Source organism: Gigantopelta aegis, chromosome 7 (genome assembly GCF_016097555.1).
Source record: "Gigantopelta aegis isolate Gae_Host chromosome 7, Gae_host_genome, whole genome shotgun sequence".
Lineage (NCBI taxonomy): Eukaryota > Metazoa > Mollusca > Gastropoda > Neomphalida > Peltospiridae > Gigantopelta > Gigantopelta aegis.
In genome coordinates this window covers 40,538,174-40,558,653 of record NC_054705.1, presented here as the reverse complement: position 1 = coordinate 40,558,653, position 20,480 = coordinate 40,538,174, and the positions used below count along the sequence as shown (strand labels likewise).

Here is a 20,480-nt window from a genome sequence, read left to right as displayed (position 1 = left end):
TTACATATTCCGACATATACATATACAGTCTTACAGGAAACCCATTACATATTCCGACATATACGTATACAGTCTTACAGGAAACCCATTACATATTCCGACATATACGTATATAGTCTTACAGGAAACCCATTACATATTCCGACATATACATATACGTATATAGTCTTACAGGAAACCCATTACATATTCCGACATATACATATACGTATATAGTCTTACAGGAAACCCATTACATATTCCGACATATACATACACGTATATAGTCTTACAGGAAACCCATTACATATTCCGACATATGCATACACGTATATAGTCTTACAGGAAACCCATTACATATTCCGACATATGCATACACGTATATAGTCTTACAGGAAACCCATTACATATTCCGACATATACATACACGTATATAGTCTTACAGGAAACCCATTACATATTCCGACATATACATACACGTATATAGTCTTACAGGAAACCCATTACATATTCCGACATATACATACACGTATATAGTCTTACAGGAAACCCATTACATATTCCGACATATACATACACATATATAGTCTTACAGGAAACCCATTACATATTCCGACATATACATACACATATATAGTCTTACAGGAAACCCATTACATATTCCGACATATACATACACATATATAGTCTTACAGGAAACCCATTACATATTCCGACATATACATATACATATATAGTCTTACAGGAAACCCATTACATATTCCCATTAGCAGCAAAGGCTCTGTCATATGCATCTACCTACAGACAGGATAACATATCACAGACAGGATAACATACCACAGACAGGATAACATACCACAGACAGGATAACATATCATAAACTTTAATAAGAACATAAAAAGGAAATTATTGGGGTTAGTGACGAGTTAAGGAATTATTGGGGTTAGTGACGAGTTAAGGAATTATTGGGGTTAGTGACGAGTTAAGGAATTATTGGGGTTAGTGATGAGTTAAGGAAGTGTATTTTTTCCTGGAAATAAGACTACGAACTCTGACATAAGAAGATAGAGGGTCAAACGACCATCGATTTCAGTTCGTACAGCAGATATTGGGAAGCTTTATAATGGTATAGCCTTTTCCTTTTTCCTTTGTTGTTTTTTTCTGTTTTTTTTCCCCCTTTCTTTTCTTCGATATTACATTTTATATCATGTACCTGGCCTGGAGCTTATAAAACATTTAGAATCTAGACACAAGAGTCCAATAAAGTCTGAGACACTATAATGTCATGACAACGCCACACAAATTGCATGCGTGTGACGTCATTAGAGATCGAGTGTGGACTCCAAAAGTTTTATAAGCACGGGCACAGTTTTAAAAGAAAGATGACTGTATGTATTATTTTATAAATTTAATACAGTAAAAAATATTGATTTGCGGTCGGGGGGGGGGGAGGGGGGGGGGAGGAGAAAGAATTTTTTTTTTAATTTAACGACGCACACTCAACCCATTTTAATTACGGTTATATGGCGTCAGACATATGGTTAAGGACCACACAGATATTGGGAGAGGAAACCCGCTGTCGTCACTTCATGGGCTACTCTTTCCGATTAGCAGCAAGGGATCTTTTATATGCACCATCCCACAGACAGGATAGCACATACCACGGCCTTTGATATACCAGTCGTGGTGCACTGGCTGTGACGAGAAATAGCCCAATGGGCTCACCGACGGGGATCGATCCCAGACCGACCGCGCATCGAGCGGGGGGGGGGGGGGGGGGCGGGACAATACTACGCTACTGTAGTCAAAGCGAACATTTAACCGTCAATACACAAATTAATAAACTGGCTGTGTGCAAAGTATCAGTCCTCTGTGTTTTAGGTTTTTGCAGGGGTGGGGGAGGTGGGGTGGGGGTATACACTTATCTACCTAATTGGAAGTTATATATACTGACAGCCAAAAGAAAGTTTACATATATATATATCCTATAACTTACCCATGATATCCATGTCATAAACTCATGTGATAATTTACTTTATTAACCCGGTTACTAATGGTATGCAATTTTGTAAGGTCTCTAGGTAATTTGTTGCTGTGGATGGGTCATTTGCTTACCAGCCAACAAGACCCGTGTACCTGAGCGTAACGTTTTCAAAGATTTGTTTAAAATGTGAGGTCAAACTAATTTGTGCTAATCGTGATGCCGTCATGTTATCGATGGCAGCGACTTTAGTACTGTGATTTACTAAAAAAAAAAAAAAATGTTATTTTAGAAGTGGTATAGAATAAATACAATTCGCTACTCGTGTTTTCTTAATACGTAAAATATCAACCTCGTCTACTTAATTGGTATTTGTCTCGGTAGCCTCGACAAATACCAATTAACATAGACTCGGTTGATATTTTCCATATTAAAAAATACTCGTGACAAATCCTCACAGTTGAATAATTTGATACATAGTGTTGCTAATTTACAAACCACCTAAGAAACACTTTGCATGTATCACGAAGTGCATTGTGACGTTTAGATGTTGTTGTTGTTGTTGTTGTTGTTCTTCTTCTTCTGCTGTTGTTGTAAACGCTTTAACGTGCATATATACCACGAGGGTTTCACGCACGCCTGTCCTGGGCTTAATCTCTGGCCTTTGCCAGTGACTGAGTCCAGGACAAGGGGGGGGGGGGGGATGAGTTTGAGGTGGGCGGAATTTTGAATAAGTATTTAGTAGCGTCCAGCGACTGCGCGGACCGACTAGTAGACACCGAAAATGGGCCGTGTTCTGACTGGCTGAATTTCGATTCCTTCGGGTCTAACTAGAAAAACCTAAATCTACGGAGAATACCTGCACCTAACATCATGTCCGGACTAAGAATTTAAACCCAAAAATAAGTTTGATTGCTCGGCCGAAAAGGTTTTAAGGTGATTTGAGCAATTGAACGGGCGCCAAAGTAAAGTGCGTTGGACTATTTATAAAAAAATAAACATAAGAATTTGGAAGCTCGATCGAAACGTGTTTAAAGTCCAACTAAGCCCAAAAAGGAGGTTACCTGTCCTAGTTAAGGTTGGCGCAGCAGGATTCATGGCGAGTTGATGGACTGTTCAGGCTTGAAGTTGGGGAGTCCTTCGGTCAAGACCTTGATGTTGCGGTCGATGGCTCCTGGGTAGATGTCTCGTAGGACCATCTTTAAGATGCGGTGGATGGTCCCATTTGACATCGTTGGCATCAGGAGCCCCTGCCTGTACAGTCCTTCCTGCTGGGCTGTCACGTAGAGTTTGTCCGAGTTTAGGGCACCTTGCAGCTGGTACTTCCCTTGTCCGGTTGGAAGTTGGCGCCAGTACTTGTCGTCCCAAGGTCCCTTAAGGTATTTGTTATCGGTGAAGTCACCGATAACCGCCCCCGTGTACTTGTGTGGCAGTTTGTCACAGACGAGAATCCAATCAGAATCATCAGACGACAACGGTACTGTGGCCGATGACATCTTCCTCTTCTTGAACTCTCGCTGGTCTGCCGCGGTGTCAGCTACAACAACTGCCGGAGGTGGTGGTGGGCTCGCCGGTGGGTCATGAGTGACCACGTGGCCCGTATCCATCGTTGTCGGTTCCTCAACAGAAGGGACCGCCACTGTCAGTGGAGCTGACAGCTTTGGTCCCCCCTGGATGGTTCCTGGCGGGTGTTTCGGCTTGGTTGCTTGGTGCTGCGCAGACTGAACCGCCCCCGGTGGTTTAGCCACCGGGTTTGGATCACCCCGCGTCACTCCAAGTCCAGTCCTCCTCTTCGGAACAGGTGGGACCGCCCCTGGCGGTTGAGCCGCCAAGTTTGGTCCCCCCTGTGAAGTCTTGGGTCGCCTCCTCCGTCTTCTGCTGGGTGCGCGGTTCTTCCGGTCACTGCCGTACATAAGCGGGACGGTCGCCGAGTCGCCATTGTGTTCGATCCGATACTTGAACAAAGGCCCAAGCGATCGCAACACAGCCCCTAGGGCGGGGGGGGGGGGGGGGGGGGGGGGGGGGGGGAGAAATCTCCACGTTCTCCAAACACAACTTCATCTCTCGAGAGTCAGTGCAGAAGTCCTCTCTTCTTCTGCGTTCAGTTTCTTTATGCTCCTTGAATTCAAATCGTGAGTTTTACCGCCGCCATGAACTCTTTAGTCAGCAGCAGGTCGTCTCTTTCGCCTTTATAGTGATACCATCTCGTATTCTCCGGAGTCGGGCCCGTCCGCACCACTATACCAACCCATGACGACTGGACTATACCCTAGTCTGATACTCTCTCTCGTTCAGACGGATCCGGCTTCTCAAGATCTGTATTTCAGCACAGCACTAAACCTTCAACGTCTATCAACTGTCAATCTAGGGGTTTTTTTTGACGGGATACAACCCATCTCGTCCCTTTAAGTTGTGCACCCAAACGGCCTTAACGAGGCCACTCGCGTGGACATATCGATCGGACTTTTAAACTTTTAGATCTGCGTTCAAAATTTTATGTCGAAATTACTTCTTTTTTTTAAAAATATTATTAAATAGTCCGATCCTCTCTTCTTTCTCTTATTTAGTTTTGGACTGTCCTTCTAAAATGCTCCAAATTATGTAAATATTCGGCCGAGCAGTCAATTCTTTTTATTTTTGGCTTGTAACCTTATTTTTTTTTTTATTTATTCTATTAACTTTTTTACTAATTGCTATTTTCAAAATTCTGCCCATTTTCACCCCCCCCCCCCCCCCCCCCCCCCCCCCCTCCATCCCGAGTCAGGCCACCGATCTTATCGGAGGTCGGACTCGGGATGGGCGTGTTCGAAACCCTAGTGGTATATGGGCACGTTAAACTAGTTATCATCATCATCATCATCTTTCGCCCCAAAGATTTTCTCCAATTGTTCTGGGTTGTGGCCAGATGTTTTCTCTGATACTGTCATATGTTGGACATCTTTGCAGTACATGCTCTGGAGTTTAGATGTTGAGCTTCATGATACTTTCATATCCCATCGTAGGCTTAGTACCGTTTGTTGGTTTTCTATAACACAATGTCAAGCCTTGTAAAATTTCTTTTGGACGTCAGTATATTAGCGGCGAATGCACATTACACAATAAATGACAATTTTTTTTTTTTTTGGTCGTGAGCAGGGGTGAGTGGGGTCAGACACCCTCGACCCACCCACATGTGGACCCGTGACTGTTCATGCATTTTCCGCTATTCAATTTTGAAACGTGAGACTCTTTTATGAATCATCGGATATACTAGAGTTAACAGCAGTGCAATATTCATGCGCGTGTGCAGGCATTTTGAAGTGGGGGGGGTCTAGACTGTGTGTGTGGGGGGGGGGGGAGACGAAATTTTGCTTGAACAGGGGTTTCGACCTCCCGAACCCCCCCCCCCCCCCCACTCCCTCTGTGCATATGCGCCTGATATTACAAATGTACACAACACTAGAGATTTTAATATTACAAAATTATACTTAAGATTGGTTCTGGTATCTCTCTCTCTCTGGTGGCAAGAATTGTAGGGACGGTATCTGGAGTGGGTTGGGGTGGATGGGGGTGGGGGGTGGGGATAGCACAAGCCATATTTGTTTACCTGTATTTATATAATTGAGCAAAAAAAACCCAAACACATACATTTTCGTCTTCGAGTAGAGTGTGTGTGTGTGGGGGGGGGGGTGCACAGGACCCCATCCCACCTCCATCCCCCACCTCACCCCGGTTCCTACGTGCCTGTGTGAGCATGTCGGTATAACAGTTACATGTTGTTGTTTCTTTTAAATCAACAAACTAGCTTCAGTCCAGCCGAACAATAACCCGCTGTAAATCTTTCCGTTTAATAAGCGGCCGACTTTAATTACATTCAAACCAACAAGGGCCCCACGGGGAGGCGTGTACCGTTACATCACACCGTGATAGTTATTGATTTCCACCGCTAGTCGAGGGAGCATCAAGTCGCCTCGGAGAATTACACTGGCGTACTGGGCGTCCTTGGATACTGTTGCTAGGTTGGCCCGCCGCTAATATTCCGTTCGCAATGAAATTCAATGGGTTTGTTCCATACACGGCGCTTATGCATGTCTTGATATTGTCTCCTTGTGTTGTTTGTTATAAACCTTTTGATTGTACACTAAAGAAATTCCAGGTGTGGTGAAAAAAAGAAGGAAAAAGAAAAGAAAGAAAAATGTTTATAATGTAGGCTAGACGACAAATAATAATGTTACCAAGTTTTGTTTGTTTAACTTAGTTTTGTTAATATTATAGTAATATTTGACCAAGGCGTCTTTAAACTCATAAATATTAATAAATGTAAGCTATCTTCTTTTTGGTTCATCCTCCCTCCCTCCCTCTCTCTCTCTCTCTCTCTCTCTCTCTCTCTCTCTCTCTCTCTCTCTCCCCCCCCCCCACGTTCTCTCTATTTATCTTCTTTCTCTCTCCCACTCTATCTCTCATTTTCTCTCTATATCTCTCTCTTCTCTCTCCCACTTTCTCTCTATCTCTCTCCCACTCTCTCTCCCATTTTCTCTCTCTATATATCTCTCTTCTCTCTCCCACTTTCTCTCTCTATATCTTCTCTCTTTCCCACTTTATATATTGCTCTCTCTCTCTCTCTCTCTCTCTCTCTCTCTCTCTCTCTCTCTCTCTCTCTCTCTCTCCTGTCTTCTCTCTCTCTCTCTGTCCGTATGACTTAACTAATATCTTATTATATCTGGCAGTACAGTTGCGTCCCCTGGCCACAGATCACTATTATCTTCCCATTTGGTTGTCGAAAACCCGGAAATATATCCGCACAAGTAGTCTGTGGTTATTTTATGGCAGACAGCTTTAAAGTGGCAGTTATTAGACTGACATTAACACCAAGTTTGCAAATGTGTAATAAGTATGTTTGTTTAAACCAATATCCTGGGAGAAAGAGCTGGACAACACGATTTGTCCTTTTCAGGGTATGTTGTTCTAAGGCAGGTAAAGGTGCATAAAATAATTACGTCCCCTGGCTGCAGTTGCGTCCCCTGGCGACACATTTGCGCCCACTTGCTTCACAGTTGCGTCCCCTCACTGCACATACAGACTGACAGACAGACAGAGGGAAATGCAGTTAAAATAGATGGATGGATGAATGAATGATTGGATGGATAGATAGATGAATGATTGGATGATTGAATGGATGGATGAATGAATTAAGGATTGGATGGATGGATCGATTTGCTAATTCAGACATAATATTATAGTCTTAGAGAGGAAACTCACTACATGTTTTCCATTAGTAGCAAGGTATCTTTTATATGCACCATCCCATAGACAAGATCGCACATACCAAGGTCTTTGATATACAAATCGTATACTAGTCTTAGAGAAGAAACTCGCTACATGTTTTGATATACCAGTCGTGGTGCACTGGCTGGATCGAGAAATTGGATGGATGGATGAATGGAAATATGGATGGACAGACAGATGTATCTATCGTATATCGACAGTTCGCGATTTGGAGATCCTTATGTAGCTTTTGATTTGGTTGCATGCACTAAATAATTCTTTGACTGGATGATAATTATTATTTTTAATGATTTACAGTCTGACAAAGACGAAAACACGGTCGACCAGGAAGTTAAAAAGGAGGAGGTGGAAGGGGAGACAACCGCTGAGGGCGAAGAATCGGAGAAGAAAACTGAGGAGACGGCGGAGAATGGAGAAACTAAAGAAGACGAAGTGAAGGGTCAGTATTCTGTCCGTACGTCTGTGCTTCTCAGTCTGTCTGTCTGTCTGTCTGTCAATCTGTGTTTCTCAGTTTGCCTCGTCTATTCGTCTGTCTGCCCGCATGTTTGTTTCTCAGGCCTTTTGTCTGTTTTGCTGTCTCTCTGTTTGTCTTGTCTGTCCATCCGTCCGTAAGTCCGTCCATTCGTCATTCTGTATGTCTGTCTGTCTCTCTCAGTCTGTCTGTCCATCCGTCTGTTTTTCTTGCCCGTGTGTCTACGTCTGTATGTCTGCCCGTCTGTCTGTGTGTGTGTGGCTATTTGTCAGTCTGTCTGTCTGTCTCTCAGTCTGTCCGTCTATATATCTGTCTCCCTGTCTGTCTTTGTGTGTGGTTATTTGTCGATCCGTCTGTCTGTCTGTGTCGCTCTGTTTGTCAGTCTGTCCCTCTGTCAGCCAGTTTATTTGTTTGTGTGTGTGTGTGTGGGGGGGGGGGGGGGTCTATATGTTATTTATTCATTCAATATATTTATACTTTTATTTATTTATTTATTTATTTATTTTGCTCTGATTGTATTTTTTAAATCGTGTTTTTCCTTCTGTTATTTCATTTAATTATCCTGTTTTTGGTTGTGTTTTGTTTTTTGGACTGAGGTGGAAAGTGTTTCAATTGTTTAGTTATGTAAATATTTTGTTTATATTGTTGGTTGTTTAAGATTCTGTATATTTGTTTGTTTGACAGTTAGATCAGGGCCTGTATCTAGACTCTTTGTTATGATCCTTGTGTATATATATATATATATATATATATATATATATATATATATATATATATATATATATATATATATAACGTTCTCATTTTGTCTTTTGTCTTCAGGTGTTGTCACTATTACATACGCCATGACCAACGTTCATTCTAGTCTAAATTGGCTGTCGATAGAACAAATTAATTCATATCTCTGAACATGCATACGGTTCGACCGTGTCACAGAGAACATGAGTAAATATTTTCTTTAAACGTAAATGTCGGTTTTGGAGGATTTATTAAACTCTCGTTCCATACTCGTGACTGCACCACGATGCTTGTAAACATAATACTATACTAATACATGCAAAATATATCTCATTCTCAGGTTGTTTTTTTTGTTTTTTTATCCGTCCCAACCAGTGCCCCACGATTGGTATATCAAAGACATGTGCTGTCCTGTCTGTGGGAAAGTTCATATAACAGACCCCTTGCTGCTAATGGACAAATAGCAGATTTCCTCAGAAGACTGAGTATCAGCATTACCAAATGTTTTGCATCCAATAGCCGATGATTAATAAGTCAATGTGCTCTAGTGTTATCGTTAAACAAAACAAACTATACGTTTACTAGCAACTCTACATGGTGTAGGTTGGTTCGTAATTTGAAATGTTACAAAACAACTTTAACTAACTTTAGCATGCTATATAAGCACAATGCTAATAGACGTATCTTTCATTCATTCCGTTTCAAAATGTCTATTCAGAGGAGACTGGTACGGACGAAGCAGAGGGCGAAACGAAAGCAGAAGATGAAGCAGAGGGCGAAACGAAAACCGAAGATGAATCCCCAGCGAAAGAGGGGGAAGGGGAACAGGTAGAACAGGAAGCGGCGGCAGAAGAGCAAGAGAAAGCTGAGGAGGACGCACAGAAGGAGGAGGAACCACCGGCAGAAGAACAACAGACTACGGAGGAACAACAAGCCGCGGCCGACGAACCGCCAGCGGAGGAGGAACCGCCAGCAGAAAAAGAACTAGAACCGCCGGCTCAAGAGGAAGAAACGGCGGAAGAGCCGCCAGCAGAAGAGGCGGAAGGTACCCAAGAAGATGTTCCGGCGGAAGAAGTCACACAAGCAGAAGAGGCGGCTCCCGCAGATGAAGGAGCACCAGTTGATGAGGAAAAGAAGGAAGAAGAAGAGGGACAGGAGGAATTGGTGAACGGGGAGGAGATCGATCGAGACGTCGCTATGGAGGATCTCCCGCCAGAACAAAAAGAAGGTGAGCGACTTTGATGTATCATTTATTTGTCTGGTGTATCATTTAAATGTCATACACATACAAAGTCATGTATGTCGACATGTCGCTATTATTTACCGCCAGAAGAAAACGAAGGTAAGCGATTTTAATTTATCATTTAATTGTCCGATGTATCATTTAATTGTCATACGCATGCGTAGATAGATCGAGATGTTGCTATGATCTACCCCAAGAACAAAACGAAGGTCAGATATTCTGATATCATTTAATTGTCATACGGATGCATAGATAGGTCGAGATGTCGCTATGATCTACCTTTAGAACAAAACGAAGGTAAGCGATTCATGTCAGACAATCAGTACGACTCACACACGAGTGTAATAATTTCTTTATTATCCATATTATTGTTGTTGTTTTCTTTATGAATAACAAAACCCAACTCAAAATGTTTCAGCCAAAACTGGAAGGAGATGACGAAATGACGTCATATTTCAAGTGCACAGTCTGAGCTAGGACTGGAGAAGCAACGTCATTATATGACGTCGCTTCCAAACATTACGTCATTACACTTGTTATTACACGTGTGCTTCGTATGATTATTATTAACTCGGTTATGTTCAACCATATGGATAATAAGACATGGCATTGCACCGCCATTTGCAACAATTTCTGTGAACCCCTAATTTCACCTTCGGTTACCTCTTATTACACTTAAATATTGTCCAGGCAGAAATCTTAAGTCAGAGATTAATTTTATTTGTAGAATGCAGGAAATTGCATATAATAATATGGATAATAAAGAAATTATTACACTCGCGTGTGAGTCGTACAGATTTTACGAAACTCGCTCTCGCTCGGGCAATACAAAAATCCTGACATTCGTTTCGTAAAATCAGTACGACACACAAGCTCGTATAATAATCTCTGTATATTAGTAATAGTGTATAGCTGGTGATTTCGTAAAGACGCCCCGCTTCAACAAATTGAACAGTGTGAAAAGTACGCCAAAACATGTGCACATGACCGGGATAACTAAAGCCTGGACCACACGGTTAATACATGTATAAATTGCTCCCCTACCTTTAACTACCATTAGATGTGTATCCTTCCCCCCCCCCCCCCCTCCCCCGTCGAGACAAAAATCGTTGAAAACGATATTACAATAACAGTTAAAGTGCGTTGTGTTAACGACAACACTAGAACACATTGATTTATTAATCATCGGCTATTGAATGAATCCGATGTCAAACATTTGGTAATTTTAACATAGTCTAAGAGAGGAAACCAGCTACATTTTTTTCCCATTAGTAGCAAGGGATTTTTTATATGCACCATCCCACAGACAGGATAGCACATACCACGACCTCTGATATATCAGTCGTGGTGCACTGGCTGGAATGAGAAATAGCCCACTGGAACCACCGACGGTTGATCGATCCGAAACCGACCGCGCATCAAGCGAACGCTTTACCACTGGGCTACGCCCCGCCCATACAATGATACAGATTCAAAATACTGTACTAGGTTGTACTCTCATGTTAGTATATCAACTTGGATGAGATCCACTAGGGCGGGGTTTAGAAAAAGGAAATGTGTTGTTTAACGACGCACTCAACACATTTTATTTACGGTTATATGGCGTCGGACATATGGTTAAGGACCACTCAGATATTGAGAGAGGAAACACGCTGTCGCCACTTCATGGGCTACTCTTTTTTTCGATTAGCAGCATGGGATCTTTTATATGCACCATCCCACAGATAGGATAGCACATACCACGGCCTTTGATATACCAGTCGTGGTGCACTGGCTGGAGCGAGAAATAGAGGATGGCTTTTAGGCCAGATATTGAGCGGTGTTACATACTAGTAGTATGTATCTACTGGGTCTTTACCGAGGTGGCGGGGATAAATTACTTATCAGAAGCACATCCATATCATTCCCGCTCCATAGTTAATTACCCTACATTGCCATGCATATCTGCATGTACAGTTTCTGTCTTTGTCCCTCAAAAACATTAAATATTAATGTAATGACAGTGTTACTTAGTGTCAATATGTTGGGGGGGGGGGGGGGGGGGGGGGGGGGGGTTCAAAATTCTCTATTAAAACAGAATATTAATTTCAGTGTTTTATATCCAAGAAATCTTCACAATTACTTGTGAAGTATAAAAGTTTTGTTTTATTCGATTTTGTTCAACGACATCACTGGAGCACATTTATTTATTAATCATCGGCTATGGGATCTCAAACATTTGATAAGTTTGACAGTCTTAGAAAGGAATCCCGCTACATTTTTTCCATTAGTAGCAAGGGATCTTTTATGTGCAACATCCCACAGACAGGATAGCATATACCACAGACTTTGCACTGGCTAGAATGAGAAACAGTCCAATGGGACCAATGGTGGAGATCGATCCTAAATCGACCGCGCGTCAAGGGAACGCTTTACTACTGGGCTACGTCCCGTTCGGACTATAACGACAAGTCATTTCATTTCAACTTATTTTCATGTTTATATTCAATTTAGGTTCAAGCACGCTGTCCTGGGCACTAGCACCTCAGCTATCTAGGCTGCCTGTCCAGGACAGTGGGTTAGTTGTCAGTGGTTAGTGAGAGAAGAGGGTGTAGTGGTCTTACACCTACCCATTGAGTCGTTAAAATTCGCTCTGGGTGGGAGCCGGTACCGGGCTGCGAACCCTGTACCTACCAGCCTTATGTCCGATGGCTCAACCACGACACCAACACGAGGCCGGTCTCGGTGATGTCTTTCTCTGTGACACTAAGAACAGGATCATTACATTGCGTCTGATCACCAAATCTGATCGATATCTGGCAATACGCCTATTGGTATGACGTCACTGTGCATATAATACTTTTTTAAGAGTCAGACAGAAAGCTGGAGTACGTTGAGCCATCCGTTTCTCGCACACGCTTTCTAGACTGTTTTTTCTTCTTTTTTTTACGCTGCACATTAAACCGAATGATCACTTCAAGAACCAGTCAAAATAGTCTGCAAGCGTTTAGCGGAAAACGGGTGGCTGAACGTTGGCACGGCTGTCGCGAAAGAAATATCAAAGGAAAACAACGGAAATAGAGGGCAGGTCCAAAGTAACGACTCCATAGGGGGTGTTCGGTATAATACTTTCTTGAACGGTATTTCCAAATAAGCATTAATATCGTCTTTCGTTTAATGTTTTATTTAAAAATCATAGATTTTAATACAAACGTTTAATAATGGATGCTTCTTAAATAGAAATAGACATTAAATATTAATTATTTAACCTGGCAATGACGTTTTTGTACCCGCCAATGGTTCAAGTTGTAATCCATAGGATAAACGCGCAAATGTCGTTTAGCAACAATAGATTTGTGTCGATGTGTGTTGTTCCGAGCACAAAAAGTAGTCCGGCTGTTTTTCATACATGATGGATGCCACGTGTGCTGACCAAGAAGGTATTTTAAATATTAGTAATTTGTTTTATGTCAGTATAGCCACAAACTCCAAGTGATAATTTATTTATTTATTTATTTATTTATTCGTCCGTCCGTCCGTCCGTTCATTTATTTATTTATATTTAACTAATTAATTAATTTATTTATTTATTTATTTTCTTATTAATTGATATTTATTTATTTATTTTATTTACTTATATTTGATATATTTATCTCTTATCATATACATGTATACTTATTTAAAGGGACATTCCTGAGTTTGCTGCATTGTAAGATGTTTCCGACTAATAAAATATTTCTATGATTAAACTCACATATTAAACATATTTTCTTGTTTAGGATATCATTGTCTGTATATTCAATGTGTTTCTGGTCGTCTTAATATTTGTAAGAAGCCCAAACTGGATTTTGTCTATTTTAGGAAATAAAATGAAATTTAAACTAGTACAAATATTAGAACGATCAGAAACACGTTTAATATACAGCCACTAATATTGCATGCAGAAAAGTATATTTGATATGTAATTACAATCGTTAAACAAATCTCTGTTAATCGATAACATCTTTAAAATTGCAGCAAACTCGGGAATGTCCCTTTAACATATAAATGTACATATGGTGAATTATACATCAAATAATCATTATTGATCATAGAGAGTTCAAAACATTTTGTTGCTTAATTATCCTTACAATACGCTATCCTGTCTGTGGAATAGTGCATATAAAAGATCCCTTTTCGAAAAGAGTAACCCATGAGGTGGCGACAGCGGGTTTCCTCTCTCAGTATCTGTGTGGTCCTTAACCATATGTCCGACGCCATATAACCGTAAATAAAGTGTGTTGAGTGCGTCGTTAAATAAAACATTTTCCTTACAATATATGCTTTCAGTTTAAAGCAATTTGTGTACATTACAACCATAAACAGGGGTGCACAAATGTGAAATTGTGATAGTTGCCCGGTGGGCAACCAGTAGCTGAAGTTTGGTTGCCCAACACCATCTCTTGGTTGCCCACATACTAGTATTTCATAAAAAGTTTTATGAATATAATTTGGAACTGTCTTTAAAATGAAACTGAAATTTAAAATGTTTTTATTATTATCATTACTTATCAGCTTAGTTTTATTTCTTTTTTAACATTATTTATCTACAGCTCATCTTCGCTTAGGCTGAAAAAAAGTTTGTTTTGTTTAACGATACCACTGGAGTACATTGATTAATTAATCATTGGCTATTGGATGTCAAACATTTGGTAATTCTGACTCGTAGTTATCAGAGGAAACCCGCTACATTTTTCCTAATGCAACAAGGCATCTTTTATATGCACTTTCCCACAGACAGGAAGGCACATACCACAGCCTTTGTCCGGTTGTTGTGCACTGGCTGGAATGAGAGAAAAAAACAATCAGCTGAATAGATCCACAGAGGCGGTTCGATTTCGCTTGGGCTGTCAGTCATAATACTTTGATGAACTCAGGGCTCACCCAGGATTAAAAATACCTGTAGCCAAAAAAATTGCCATAATGAAAATGTTTTAGGCAAAATTGTTTTGTGTAGTACTGTATAGAGTATTTATATATGAATATGAAAATGCATCTTTTTCAGCTAATTATATACAAACTGGAATACATCTGAATAACAAAATTACCCCCTGATCAAAATCAAAGACAGCAATGGGGGTAGAGGCAGTTAATATATTACTTTGATTTTTCAGTGGGTGAGGGGAGATATGCAGTTGGAAGCTAATGCTCTCTGCAAACACACCCCAAATTCTAAGGCCTATGGCATTAATACAAATCTGAGAGCCAATAGCCCTACTCTTCTTTTTTAAACAGTGCTCATTATTTCTGTAAAATAGCAATCTTTATTTTGGTTTGAACTGCTTTTAATTGTATTTTAAAGTAACCCATCTATTCCACACCCCAACAATTTCGTAATTTGCGCCATTTTGTTCATTTCCGTGTCGTGTTAAATGCTGGTTGTTGATTTCAGCTTGTAAAATACGTAGCCTAAGAATGCTGACTTCACGTTATGACAACTATCCATTTACGTCGAAAGGTTTTGATTATAAAGATAATGAATTCAAATTTTACGGTCTTTTTAAAATCTAGCTAACTTTTGAGATGTCACCTCACAGTGAACAAATTTATATAATATTTTATCTAACAAATATCATGATTATTTTTAACTAATTGTATTCAGTGTACGTTTAACCGCAATTTATATAAATACTGCATGTTCCTTTCCCGCAATCGCGAAATGCATGAGTGCGAAATTAACAAAGACAACGGAAATAAACAAACGAAAAAGCAATTAAGTATTCATTGATGCGAACAACTATTTGGTGGTGGGTTTTTTCTCACAAATTTACATCAAGATTTACTTGCGTGTAATCGTATTGTTTAATGTCTGCAACAATGTCTTTTGACACGTGCAACAGTCTCGGCTGACTGTCAAGCGTGACCTATATGCACACTGAGAACAGTGTGATTGGTTCCCAACGTGGACATTGGGTTTAACGTGAAGCGCATAAACCAATTTAGCGGACGTTTTTGTTTTGCTCAGTCTAGCTGAACTTGGCCCTAGCCTACTTGTCTTTGGCCCTGAACTAGCCCGAGTACTCTGACTGTAAGAGAGCTAGACGGACATTTGGACATAAACACGCTCTCATTACAGTCAGAGACCAACCTATGTCTTTTTTTGGCAATTCCTGACTACCAAACGGTAGGCAACGATTCCCGCTCTAATACCACAACAATCCTGTTTGACGTCAAATACCTTTACATCAATCATTTTCGAGTTAAGTGATACCAAAAAATCCACATAGTAATCACTAATACGCATACTACAGAAAGAAACCCGACAGCACCCACATTCAGCTACGCTTCGTGACACTCCGTCGCAACAATTGCAAAGCTCGGCGATCTATTTCGAGACTGGGCGATTCCGCCTTGTGCAGCAGTTACAGGGGTCGTCTCATAACTAGCATGTGTATTGAAACTGACACGCAATTTCGGTCCCTTTTTATTACTTTGGCTCAAAGACTTTACAGAGTTAAAATAACACGTAACAGATTTTTCAGACTTTTCTTGCATACATGTTGCCGTTAAAATTAATAACTGTGATTATTAAAATAAGCAAACATTGTTATGCTGAATTCTTGATAACACCGCTTCTCGTTACCAGTCGCGAGATCCCTGTTAAAGCTGCAATGTCTGGTTTCAATCGTATACAGTCAAGTTCTAAGTTCAAATACAAGCATAACTGCACTTTTAATTCACTCACAAGTTGTCGTCATTAACGCATATCGTCAAATGCTTACTAGCCAGTTAGAACAATTCTCGCCATTTTGTAATACCGAGCGCATTCTAGCAGCCACTTCCTAGCAGCCAATTACGCTAGCAACAAATTTCAGCAGACACGCATGGCGACGTTCTAAACACCGGACCATTACGACTTTTAAAACGTGTGTTGTGGTGTGGGCTATACGATACTAGTTGGACATCCTATATTACCGTAGTACAGACGGATTTTTAAGTGATACTTCAGATATTATAAAAGTGCTTAATAAAACGGTTAAGTTGTATTTATACGGATATTAGTAACAATAAGACTGTGAAAATGAGTCTTGGTTGTTATTTTGTTTTTGTGTTGTTGTTATTATATAAAGATACTCTTTAAAACTAAAAAATTCTTAAGTTGTAGTGAATAATTAAAAATTAGCATAACAGTGTGTATAAAAGTGTGTGAAATACAGGTAACAATCGAAAGGCGTATGAGTCCTGTGTTTAGATCGTCGCCATGAGGGTCTGCTGAAATTGGCTGCTAGCGTAATTGGCTGCTAGGAATTGGCTGCTAGAATCCGCTCGCTTTTTGTAATACAACAATAGCCGAACCGTACTATTTGTGTCCCGTAAAAGTGTCCCATTTTCAAAATAGTGGGCTTATTTTTAACTTGGAAAAGCCAGTGTAGTGAAACCAATTCGGAGTGCGGCGTCTTATATGCACCAAACGTAATGGGATTTTCTGTTCTAAATGCTTAAATAATAAAAATATTCCAGACATAGCCGCTTTAATATTTGGTATTATTATTATATGTTAGGTGTCGGATAGATTATGTAACCGATTGTTCACATCGGAAGATAGAAAATGGCTTAGCCAAAAGTTTCGATACTTTTGAATTGCCCATGACTGTCCGAGTGTCGTAAAGTTTTGTTTTTCATTTTACTTTTTTTACGATTTTCTTGGTTGCCTGTCGGGCAACTGTTTGACAAAGAATGGTTGCCCGCAACATATTTTGGTTGTCCCGGGCGCGCGGACAACCGATTTGTGCACCCCTGATAAAGATCAAAGTATCCTGTAGACAATGTAACCTGCGTATAATTGGAAATTAATTAGCACGTACAGTACACACTCAGACCTTGACCTTAAGTTAACTTATTACAGGTTATAAAATCTGGTAGACCTCAGTAAAAATTGGTAGCCTCATAATTCTAATACATTTTTAAAAAGAAAAAAACCTAAATCTTTTATTTTCATTTAAACATTTTGTTTTAGGGTTAATTTGTTTTAAAACATGAACAGTATACTGCGTAATATACACAGTTTATGAAAACTACATTGATAGCACTTTATATTACTGAATAAATGTTTAATGACACCCCAGCACAAAAATACATCGGCTATTGGGTGTTAAATCAAATATGCAAAAACGGAATACCTGGTTTTGACATCTGGTATCCCGAGTGAGAAATTGGTAGCCAAAATACTCCGGGCTACCGATAAGGTCGAGCCCTGGTGTCACACTATATAAAACCGTTTTTATTGTTCTGTGTACAGAATGCGAGCGACTGTTCAACGAGTTCGAGACGGACGGACGGATCCCATTCACCGCCTTCAAACGCCTGCTCCGACGATTGGACCAAAACCCCACTGACGACGAGGCCATGGAGTGGTTCAATGAAGCAGACAAAAACAGTAAGTATTCATAGTTTGAAAGCTTATTTCTGTTGTAACTTCTTCTTTGGTGAATTAAGGTACAAGCACGCTGTCCTAGGCACACACCTCAGCTATCTGAGCTGTCTGTCTAGGACAGTGGGTTAATTTTTAGTAGTTAGTGAGAGAAGAGGATGTAGTTTCATTTCATTTTAACTAATTTTCGTGCTTATATCCAGTTAAGGTTGAAGCACGCTGTTCTGGGCACACACGTCTGCTATCTGGGCTGTCTGTCCAGGACAGTGGGTTAGTTGTTAACTGGTTAGTAGTTAATGACAGAGAGAAGAGGGTGTAGTGGCTTTACACCTACCCAATGAGTCGTAAAAATTCGCTCTGGGTGGGAGCCGGTGCCAGTAGCTCTTTATTCAGCTATTACAACTAATTTGTCTGGATTACCAGCCTCCGTGATGTTTTACAGACAACGACTCTGTCGACTTTTCTGAGTTCCTGGGCGCGTACCATCCAGCTTTTCACCTCCACTGGATTGTCAACCATTATTGACCCTAACTTCTATCTTCTTCGTCTTCTTCTTCTTCTTCTTCTTCTTCTTCTTCTTCTTCTTCTTCTTCTTCTTCAAAACAACAGACAACAGACAACAACTCTATAGACTTCTCTGAGTTCGTGGGCGCACACCATCCAGCCACCCATCCAGCTTTTTACTTCCATTGGATTGTCAACCATTATTGACCCTAACTTCTATCTTCTTCTTTGCTTCTTCTTCTTCTTCTTCTTCTTCTTCTTCTAGACTTCTCTGAATTCGTGGGCGCAAACCATCCATCCACCCATCCAGCCACTGGATTGTCAACCATTATTGACCCTAACTTCTATCTTCTTCTTTGCTTCTTCTTCTTCTTCTTCTTCTTCTTCTAGACTTCTCTGAATTCGTGGGCGCAAACCATCCATCCACCCATCCAGCCACTGGATTGTCAACCATTATTGACACTAACTTCTATCTTCTTCTTTGCTTCTTCTTCTTCTTCTTCTAGACTTCTCTGAATTCGTGGGCGCAAACCATCCATCCACCCATCCAGCCCCTGGATTGTCAACCATTATTGACCCTAACTTCTATCTTCTTCTTTGCTCCTTCTTCTTCTTCTTCTTCTTCTTCTAGACTTCTCTGAATTCGTGGGCGCAAACCATCCATCCACCCATCCAGCCACTGGATTGTCAACCATTATTGACACTAACTTCTATCTTCTTCTTTGCTTCTTCTTCTTCTTCTTCTAGACTTCTCTGAATTCGTGGGCGCAAACCATCCATCCACCCATCCAACCAATGGATTGTCAACCATTATTGACCCTAACTTCTATCTTCTTCTTTGCTGCTTCTTCTTCTTCTTCTTCTTCTTCTTCTTCTTCTAGACTTCTCTGAGTTCGTGGGCGCAAGCCATCCATCCACCCATCCAGCCACTGGATTGTCAACCATTATTGACACTAACTTCTATCTTCTTCTTTGCTTCTTCTTCTTCTTCTTCTTCTTCTAGACTTCTCTGAATTCGGGGGCGCAAACCATCCATCCACCCATCCAGCCACTGGATTGTCGACCATTATTGACCCTAACTTCTATAGTCTTCGTCTTCGTCTCCTTCTTCTTCTTCTACTTCTTCTTCTTCGTCTCCTTCTTCTTCTTCTTCTTCTTCTTCTTCTTCTTCTTCTTCAAAACAACAGACAACAACTCTATAGACTTCTCTGAGTTCGTGGGCGCACACCATCCAGCTTTTTACTTCCATTGGATTGTCAACCATTATTGACCCTAACTTCTATCTTCTTCTTTGCTGCTTCTTCTTCTTCTTCTTCTTCTTCTTCTAGACTTCTCTGAATTCGTGGGCGCAAACCATCCATCCACCCATCCAGCCACTGGATTGTCAACCATTATTGACCCTAACTTCTATCTTCTTCTTTGCTTCTTCTTCTTCTTCTTCTTCTTCTAGACTTCTCTGAGTTCGTGGGCGCAAACCATCCATCCACCCATCCAGCCACTGGATTGTCAACCATTATTGACACTAACTTCTATCTTCTTCTTCTTCTTCTTCTTCTTCTTCTTTCTTCTTCTAGACTTCTCTGAATTCGTGGGCGCAAACCATCCATCCACCCATCCAGCCACTGGATTGTCAACCATTATTGACCCTAACTACTATCTTCTTCTTCTCTTCTTCTTCTTCTTCTTCTTCTTCTTCTAGACTTCTCTGAGTTCGTGGGCGCAAACCATCCATCCACCCATCCAGCCACTGGATTGTCAACCATTATTGACACTAACTTCTATCTTCTTCTTTGCTTCTTCTTCTTCTTCTCTAGACTTCTCTGAGTTCGTGGGCGCAAACCTCCATCCACCCATCCAGCCACTGGATTGTCAACCATTATTGACACTAACTTCTATCTTCTTCTTTGCT

The 20,480-nt window shown here is 40.7% G+C and overlaps 1 protein-coding gene across 1 annotated transcript in view; it reads left to right on the top strand.

Moving 5' to 3' along the window:
* The window catches only part of LOC121377159 (neurofilament medium polypeptide-like), a 49,125-nt gene that overhangs the window by 19,397 nt on the left and 9,248 nt on the right, over positions 1-20,480 (top strand). The window contains exons 2-4 of the mRNA XM_041505064.1: positions 7,523-7,664; positions 9,154-9,663; positions 17,936-18,073. Coding sequence (XP_041360998.1) covers positions 7,523-7,664; positions 9,154-9,663; positions 17,936-18,073 — 790 coding nt within the window. The remainder of the gene's footprint in view (positions 1-7,522; positions 7,665-9,153; positions 9,664-17,935; positions 18,074-20,480) is intronic.